At 36.3% G+C, this 9759-nt stretch overlaps 1 protein-coding gene across 1 annotated transcript in view; it reads left to right on the top strand.

Annotated features, from left to right (window-relative positions):
* The window catches only part of DCTD (dCMP deaminase), a 19541-nt gene extending 10215 nt beyond the window's left edge, over positions 1-9326 (top strand). The window contains exons 4-6 of the mRNA XM_010080795.1: positions 4264-4380; positions 5946-6042; positions 8013-9326. Coding sequence (XP_010079097.1) covers positions 4264-4380; positions 5946-6042; positions 8013-8091 — 293 coding nt within the window. The 3' untranslated portion in view covers positions 8092-9326. The remainder of the gene's footprint in view (positions 1-4263; positions 4381-5945; positions 6043-8012) is intronic.
* Positions 9327-9759: the final 433 nt, after the last annotated feature.

Raw genomic sequence — 9759 nt, 5'->3', positions numbered from 1 at the left:
TGTCAGCACAGCAGCAGCGTCCTGCTTTCCCCTGATGCAGCAACCATCGCTACGCTTTCACAAAGGTTGAAAAAAGATTGATGTCATTCTACAAATTCCAGATCCATGCACCACTGTCCCCAGTGGTTGTCACTCTAGTCCCTGTTCCTTTCAATAATATTTTGGTCCCTTCTGTGATCCTTGCTACATCCAGCATCAGAGGTCCAACGAGTAAAGGATAACTGCTAGGTGGAGCTTGGACAAAGATGAGAGGGACAAGGGATGAACATGAAAAGGTAAAGTTTTATCAAAAGACTGAGAAGAAGTGGGCCAAATTACAGAACTCCCTGTATCCATTTCTGTGTCATCTTTATGTTGAAGAATGCTGTGCTATTACCATATATCTGTATTGGGAACCTGTAATATTTGTCAAGTTGGTTAACATGGCAGTATAAAAACTGTTAATAAGTAAGTCAATACTTGCTGTATGACAATCTGTATGCATTGAAATGTATTCTTTTTAAATGTAACACCATATTTAGTGCATAATTTCTCAAAACTCCTAGTCCGGCTCAGTTAGTTGGTAATTAATCACATAGAAAGGTCACTCCCCCCAGCCCCTCCTTTGATTGCTTCTTAAAAGATGACACGTTATGGTGGTCCCTGCTCCAAGCTCTTCATCAAGCCTTTAAACAGTATTATGAAACACTTTGACTAGTCTTGTGGTTCTTATAAAATCACTAGTGAGAACACTTTTAGTAGATGGGAAGAGTACTTCTGACTCTGCAACCCTGTAAGAGCATGTTCATGTTAAGTGGTTAATCCTGAAAAATAACCCTTTAGGGTAAGCAGGGGTCTCTTATTTACAGGTAGGCTTAAGGATGAGTGCTCCGTCATATATGCAACACAAAGCAGTATGCAATGAGAAACGATAGAAACACTATCAGTTAATACTACCACTAAGGAAGCAGTCATTCCGTTGCCTTTTTTTTTTTTTTTCCTCTCTGAATATAGTAGCAGGTGGTGGGAATGTCAGAGCACACACTAACTTCTTGTTGCATGGTTATTTCTTCAGCTAATGAAGCCTTTCGAGAATACTTTTCAAGCCACTTTTCCATAATGGAAACCAGTGTTGCAGACTTAATATTATTTTGGTTATATGTGAATATTATTAAAAAAAATAAAAAAAAACCACCCCAAAAAAACCCCAAAACCTGGGCCCCCCCATAGGGTATAGTAAAAATTCTTAGTTTTACCAGTCCATTTAAATACACAGTTTTCAGAGTTCTGAATACTGTGCACCTGTGAAAGGCTATTTTAAGTTAGCTTCTTATTGTCTGAGAGAGAACAGTATATAACTATACAGTAGGAGCTCTTAACAGGTTAGAAAACTTAGTAACACTCCAAATGTGAACTACTTAGTTATTAACAAGAGGGTGTTTAGTAGACTCTTGGATTTGTTTTCTGTCTCTCACTAGTGCTCTGTACAAAGCTGGGCAGGTCTATAAGAAAAGTCTGGGGATAATAGACTATCTTATCTATAAATGGGTTAACAGTCAATGCCTGTCCACCAGAGAAGAGAGAGGGGAATGTGAGGAAAAGGGAATGAAGAGTGATGGGACAAAGCCTAAAAATATTTGTGTGATGCCTATACTTTCTTAAGAACCATCTAGCATAATATCCCTTACAGGGGCCAGTAGCAGATATCCAGGGAAACATATAAAACAAAGACACATGTAATGATAGTTCCCCAGAATATTCTTCCAAGTTCCAGCAACTGAACTAAAATGATTTTGTATTTATTAGCCCAGTAGAGTAAAAAAAAGAAATATTGGAAAGAAAAAGATGACTTCTGGAATCAATGCAGACTTCTAGTCCCATGCTACTTTCTGTAGTAAGTGCAGTAAGAAATACTCAGTTAGGCTGCAATGTGCATGAAAAATCTACCTCCTTTTGTTTTTGAAAGTAAAGCCTGCTGGGTTTGTTGGAGACCCCACTACTTCTTGTCTTGGAATTATTAGTCTCTGCTTCTTCCTTATTACTGTCCTGTGTCTTCTTTCCACACTGGAGAGTCGTAATTGTTCTTAACTTTAGATTGTGTTAAGATGATCAGGAGGCAAAATTTCTCTTTTCTGTCACTCTGGCTGATTGTCTTCTATAAGTTATTTTTGGCCCAAACTTGTTTTTGCTTGGGAAGAGGTTTGTTGTTTAAAGTTTGTAGAAGTCTGCCGAAAGAGTCTTTCTTTCTCATCAGTGCAGGAAGAAAGCTTGTTCCAGTACTAATAATGAAACTTGTCGTGCTTTATGGCTGAAGATTTCTGAGGTTTACTGAAGGAAAAATATTTACTGAAGGAATTAGCATTTTTTTTTTTAGTTCTGTGATCCTTTGAAGACATTCCTTTATCCTTCTGTCTAGAGGCCTTCCATATTTTAGACTTCTGCCTAGACCATAAGTATACTGTTCAAAGAAACTTAAAAGTGATGTTTCTGTCCTGTTGACATAACCTAGTTCCAGTTGCAGAAGTAATTATACTCTTTTTCACTCAATCCTCTGTAACCACAGAAAAATAATTCTCTATTTATTGTGAAGGCTACATAAGATGAGTGCAACTCAGTAATATAGTTGGAGTTAAATGTATTTTATGGGTTTTCTAAATGTATAGGTTCATATAATTGTATATCTTGTATACTTAATGGCATACATTTAAAATACAGTGACCTAATTAGAGTTGCAATAGCAACAGTAATAACAGTAATCAAAACCTTAATTTGATGGCACTTGTTGGCTTTTTTTGTTAATTTCCTATTTTTTATCTTAGTTACTGGCTTTACTGGTTATGAGAAGGTATGTGGACAGCATGGTACTGATGATGATGGGGACTGCTTGTAGAAGTTGATACTGAGCTTTCTTTAGCAAGTGTTTGGTCCTTTGTGACTTGTCTACAAGGGAAAGCTTGTGTGCTGTGAGTTAGGCTGTAAATTTCTATTGCATTAGCTGTTATATAGAAAACTCCATGTAGACATTTAGAGCATACGGAAAACATTTCCATTCAGCAAGCATTTCTGTGTGTTGAAGGTGCTGCACTCAGTTATTCTTTGGGTGGTGAGATCATTCACACAGAGGTCAGTATACAGTAGCAAGTATACTATGAACTTGTGCTATGAAACTTTGCCTGTTTTAATTTTTGCATGTATGTAAGAGAGAGGAAAACTGCTTTGGTTTTTTTTTTTTTTTTAAATCTGTTCTTCAAAACAAGCAATGGAAAAGCTCCTAATATTGTCTGCACATGCAGGTCTCTAGGTGAGCTCCAACCCACACCACACTTCAGCACCTGTTTATGAAGTAAGTCAGGGCAGCAGGCAGTTTCTTAGTAGGTAGATATATGAATTATGCAACTTGCTGTCATTCCTAGGAGTAAACAGGAAGTTCTCACAGAGATCCTAATGTTTTTTTCAGAGGTTCATGGTGGATAACACAGAAACTGTGCTCTTCTCATCTGTGCTGGTAACACATTAGATAATCTGCGGATGTGTACAGCACAAAAATTTAAACCCTAAGGTGCGATCTGTCCAGAAAGAGCTGTTGTGTTACAGGGGAATAAGGCAGGGTAGTCTGTTGCTACCTGGTCTGTCTCAAATCCATGGAGAAATAGAGGACTTTGTTTTCCTGCTTGGGAAGTCTGGCATTTTTAATGAGCAGTAAACTCACTTTAATATTAAAGCTGGGACATTTTTATGGTTGAGTGTGTCTTGTGTATTCTTGGGGTGAGAGAATCATGCAGCAGTGCTGAGCCGTTCTGAGACCCAGAGGACAGAGCTGCTCAGTTTTACTTCGCGATTCTCCTGCCTTTAAGAGCGCACAGCGTGCTCTTATAACTGTAAGACTGTTCCTATCTGTGCATGTAAACACATAAATGAGCTGTTTTATACTGGCAATTAGATACTCCAGAGAGATGTGAAGCTGTGAGATATTGCTTCACTTAGGGTGGTTGTGACTGCTTGGCCCACAGCCTAGGGCTTTGTTGCCTGCAATAGGTGTTAGCAAATGGCAGTGCTAATGTGCTTAATGATATCATTACTAATCGGCAGCCTGGTCAGAACAATTGACCTTCATTGATCTTGGTATTTCTGCTTTTATTTCTTCCTCTGCCCTTTATGACAAGCTGTGCAAGCTATTTGCCTTTGAAAGGATGTAAGCAGTTATATTGTAACACTTTAATTTTAGTTTGACTGATTTATTTTAATGAATGGTGTTTCGAATTGTTTCCCTTTTTTTGTAATCAGTGTGCCATGCCGAATTGAATGCCATCATGAACAAAAACTCAGCTGATGTGAAAGGCTGCAGCATGTATGTTGCCTTATTTCCATGTAATGAATGTGCAAAGCTCATCATCCAGGCAGGTAAGGAGTAGTGCCAGCTTGATTTGTCAGGGTTGCAATGCTGCTTGCTCCTTGGTATCTTATCATGCATGTATTTGATGTTAAATTGCTGCTGTTAGATCTAAATTAATTGCACTGTCAACTTCATAAGATGCTACTTCTGGGGTTGTTTTTTGCATCTGAATGGTGCCAGATTTTTCCAGTGCTAATTGCATCTTCTGTGGTTCTAAGCGTGCTTCTAATTTAGGTTTGTAGCTTCTTAGACCAGGAGCTGCCAAAGAACAACACAGGCTTTGCATATAATTACTGTCAATTTTACTGTGCTCTGACACATTGAATAGAGTAGGGCAGAAAGAAATAAACTTCTGCATGACAATAGGTCTGTTGGGAGTATATACATGAAATTTTAATTTGAATGTGATGCATGGTAGGTATTTGAAGATTTTAAAATATCTTTGCTCATAAATGTCATAAGACTTCTATGATCCTACTTTAATTATGTCTTTCATTATAATTGTTATAAATCTGTGCCACTGCAGCAAGTGTGCTAGCCTAAATGTGTCGCCTTTTTTCAGATTAGGCATATCTGAAGTAGGCTTCAGTTCCGTAAAAATCTCTGTTTAAAGTAACGTGTATTTTGCTCATTGAGTAAAAGTCTTGCAATCTTAGCATGTATTGCTATTCTGGGGAGTTTCTTTTGCCACTGATGGCCATGGGACTCTAGGAAGAAAGCAGCAAACAGAATCCCTTTTTTATTTTGGTCAGTAAGGTTTGAAATGAAGAGAGGTGACTGGGGAGAGATGATGGTACTCTGTATTTGTGGTACACTTCTGTTATAGAATCAAAATCAAATAATACTCAAGGTAGATTGGCTGCTTGCTCTCAATGTAGTCACTCATCCTTTTCCTTATGCACTTAGGTCAGTACTAAATTGCAATGTATTGATATTTATGTTGTCTGGTAAATACAATAAGGTTTTGATAGGCTCTGAAACGCTTGTAACTTCTCGTGGGCCAACCTTTACACTTCTCCCCGCCTAAGTAATTTAGATAGATCATTCAACAATTTGAGACAGCCTGTGTTTAAGAGGATTTGAACCTGGGACTGGGAGTTATTTACAAAACAGACAACAAAAGGAAAAAGCATGCTTTTATGCTTTTATAGCTATGCATTTGGAAGGGGAATGGGGTTTGGGATTTAAGTTCTTTGAGGGGGATTTTATCTGTATTAGAGAGGTAGAAAGATAAATTTTCAATTACTTTTGCAAAAATTCTTAATTTCTAGTCTATCTTGTGGTTTTGCCTCCAAGTTTTTGGTTCTGGTTTTCTGAGTTAAACTTAGGTAAAAGCGGAGAAAAAAAGTTTCCAACATTTTTGAAAGAACTCTCTTCCAAAACAGCTCTACCTTACATAGCCTTATTCTCAAGTATAGTCTGTAGTATTTTAGGAAGTAGGAGTGGACCAAGGAGTTCTAGAGTATGTGAATGAATGCTGCCTTTTCTGATTTTGTGCACCAGTTTTCATATGACATTATGTTTGGTTTTTTTCCAGTGTAATTATAACTTTTTTTCTATATGCCTTTTTTAGGCATAAAGGAAGTTATTTTTATGTCTGACAAGTATCATGACACTACAGAAATGACAGCTGCACGGCGGATGTTTGATTTAGCAGGTATTATATATAGGTAAGAGAACTTTGGATTAACTTTCTTTTTCTTTTTGAAAGGAAAAAAATGCTGTGTGAAAGAGACCAACTTTAGTGCCAAAGTTTTTCTTTGCATCATGCAGTGTTTTATTCCAAATTTGGTAGTGTTTGTAGATGGCTTGCTCGGTATGCCTGAAAAAGATACTGGATTGACAGACTGTTGTGCCATTCTTTTTGCCTTGCGTAGGGTTAAATTTCAATTTCTTAACATTTGTATGAGAAAATGGTCCATTTGGAATATTAATTTCATTCTTGGACTGCAAGTGAAATTGTGAGTGTGATGGTAATTTGTTACATTGTACTCGGGAGAGTCATTGCTGCTCTGAGAAGGAGGTTAGACTAGATGACCTCCTGAAGTTCCTTACAACCTGGTTTATCCTGTGATCATATGAGTTGGACTGAAATGACCAACTGATTTTTTTTTTTTTTTTAATTTTTTGGTGGATTACCTGATCCTTACTGAAACTTTTAGTAATCTTTTTGTTGCAGTCAATTTGGGAAAGTGTCAAACCAGCCATCCATAATTAAGTCTTGGTGCCTAAAGCTGTCCAGATTTCTTTGTTTAGCTTTTCTTGTGAGAAAAGGATAAAACTTGGAATATTTGCCTTAAAGTAATGAGAATCTGAAAAATGTTTGAAGAGTGGGGTTTTTAAAAACACTGACAGAGATACCTAAAGACAATCTGTTCAACAGCTAGTTTGATAGCAATAACATGCTGTGGGTGAGGCTAATTATGTAGTCCGGGAGGCTTTGCAACTCTAACAAGTTTTACAGTATTAATATAAAGGCTTCAAAAAATTTGCAAACATAACAATTCTGACAGATAAAATTTTAGGATGAAAGGTACCTACTGGGCTAGGAAACATCCATGAAGAAGCACAGCAGTACTTGAAATTCAGTTTTAGTCTTTTGGTGTATTTCTCGTCTGCTAAGACTATTTGACTAAGAAGCATAAATCACTCTCTTGCAAGTGAAATCTTGTAACTTCTCCAGAGTGAGAAATGTTTCTTGCATTTCAGATTGCTATTCTGGACAAAGTCTTCAGAGTTTCTGTGGTCAGCAGTGCGTGCTTTTCTGTGTTGACTGTTATTCATTCTTGTATTGATTATTAAGGATGTAGGTGGTACTTAATGAATCTCTTCAACTGAACTGCAGAGCTTAATTAGGCACTAAATCCACATTATTTGCATAATCCTTTGTTTGCTGGTAGGCTGGAAAATATATGCTCAGTCCCCAAATACCTTCCTTGCTAATTGCTGTTGCAGATGCTCTAATGATAATAAAAGGAAACATTTTGTGGCAGTATTAATTTTACAGTTCTGAAGTTACAGTTTTTAAATTATTCCCTCTTAACTAGTTTGATTTTTCCCCTGTATGATCCATTCCCCTAGCACAAAAAATATTTTAATATACTGAGGCACAGTTTGAAAGTGTTCTTTGAAAGCTTGTCAGGAAAAAAGTGATCAAAATATTTATAAAAATATATTCCAAATATCTTTTATATACACATAGGTATACATATATGTGTATATACCATATGTATATGGTATGTTAAAATATTTTGATGGATTCATATATGTGTACCTATAGCTGTAAATATATATTAAAAATATTTGAAATATAAATAGGAACAAAAACCCCAGCCCTGGTAACATGATGCCACCACCTGCAGCTAAGTTGTTAAAAGTCCTTTGACTCCTGGGTAATTTATGAACTCCAATAACCAAAGAATGTACAGGCTAACCCACCCCATGTGTCTTTTTTGTCTTAGTCTTTCTTGTCCAGGTTTCTCGCAGTGTGGTGCACTATAATTGGCTCCTATAGAGATGAAAACCATGTGAATTCAAGGAATTTTTTTTTTTCCATTCCTTCAAAAATTTAGCTGGAGCTAAAGCAAGCAAAATGTTTTAACTACTCACTAACTAATATCTGTATTTTTCTTTATTTTAGGGAATTCAAGCCAAAGTGTAACAAGATCATCATCGACTTTGATTCAATTAACAGCAGACCAAGTCAAAAGCTTCTGTAAATTAAGTCTCATTAAGTCTCTAGAAGACTGTGATTATCCTTTTCTAAAAAGCTGCTAATGCCTTTCATCTTGAAGTTACTTACAACTTTTTAATGGCTTCTGTAGCTAAAGTAGACTTCTAAGAAATCCAAGGCATAAAATGTCCCCCATCACTTCATCTTGTCATGTGGAATCTAAATCTACTTAGAATTTTTTAATGCCTTTATCAGAACTGCTTAAAAAGTCTAGAGACATGTAGATGAGACAATATAATGTACATAAAGAAAACTGTTCTGATTCTTGCTGTATTCATCACCACATGCTCTGATAGGCTGTCAGCATTGATTTAGACTCAGTTTAACAGTAGTACTTATTGTAACCAGTAATACAGTGGAATACGCTAATATATGTAGATCTCTCTATTGGGTGTGTGGAGCTAAGTAGTTGATCCTAATAAAGGACAAAAAATGCTATCCATGCAAATACTAATCTTCCAACTAGCATAACACTAATATTTTAAAAGGTTGTAGAGCTTAAAGAATGTGTGATATTCTGCATGCATTATCCAACAAATTAGATACTGATTTTTCTTTTAATTGCTATTTAACACTGTCATACATGGCGAGGGGTGGGAGAGGAGGTTGTTCTGAGAATGGTCTGTGCTGGACTGAGCTTTACAGGTGCTTTCAAGTCCTTGTTTTCCCCAAGACTCCAGAATTGGAGGGGGTTGAGGGAGTAAATAATTTGTCTCTTCACCTTTGGGACTCTTATTTGGAGTTGCTTCTCATCTGTAGAAGGAAATTATTTTATTGGTCTTAGCTGTTTCTAGACAATCTAAGATAGTGCAGTATTAAAATTAGCCTGTAAGGTAAGTGAATAGTTTTTTGTCCTCTGAGAGAAATTGGAGATAGTCAACCCATATCCATATCTGTGCTGAAAGAGGTAATTATGATGTTAGCTTGTTTTCCAGTGCTGGTATAGTATCTTCATTTTCATAAATGTTGCCTAAAATAATATCCTTTTTAATTTTATCTTGAGATCTGGGAATAGATTTGAGTTCCTTTTCTCTAATTTGATTTTTTAAAATTAAATATGCCTAATGGCTTTGTTTAGATAACAGTGGTGGTGGTGGGTTTTTTTAAATGTGGTTATACTTCAATGAGCTTTTATTTTCTCTATAAAAGCTTTGTTTCATATTTTGGGACATTATGTAATTTGGCTTCATACCAGTATTATTAAAGTCTTATTAAAATCCACTACATTGAAGTAGACTCATTACTATAATATTAAACCATGTGCTTGGCTCCAGAGTGCTGCTGTTTTTGCAATCATATGCTAAGCATATTTTGTGCATTTGTGATATTACACAAAGTGTAATGTTCATGAACCATTTGGCTACTAAAGGGAGCATTGTAATGTATTATAAGATGTGTCCATTTATAAAGTAGTTTCTGACTTTCTCTTATTTTCCTACAGCTGTTTTCCTCCTCAAAATTGGTGTGTGCCTTACTGCCAGAAAAAGAAGTTTGCACATATGTGGAGGGGGAGGGTGAAACCTGAAAAATTACTTTAATAAAATGTCACTAAAATGGCTTATGCATATATTTTTCTTTGGCCGGAGTGAATAAGTAAAAGCATTTTGAGTTTGATACTGGTCTGACAATGGGGCAGAGAGGAGAGAAGAAGCAG

Source organism: Pterocles gutturalis, unplaced genomic scaffold (genome assembly GCF_000699245.1).
Source record: "Pterocles gutturalis isolate BGI_N339 unplaced genomic scaffold, ASM69924v1 scaffold40034, whole genome shotgun sequence".
Classification (NCBI taxonomy): Eukaryota; Metazoa; Chordata; class Aves; order Pterocliformes; family Pteroclidae; genus Pterocles; species Pterocles gutturalis.
Note: the sequence above shows the minus strand (reverse complement) of the source record. Positions and strands in the feature narration are given on the sequence as shown.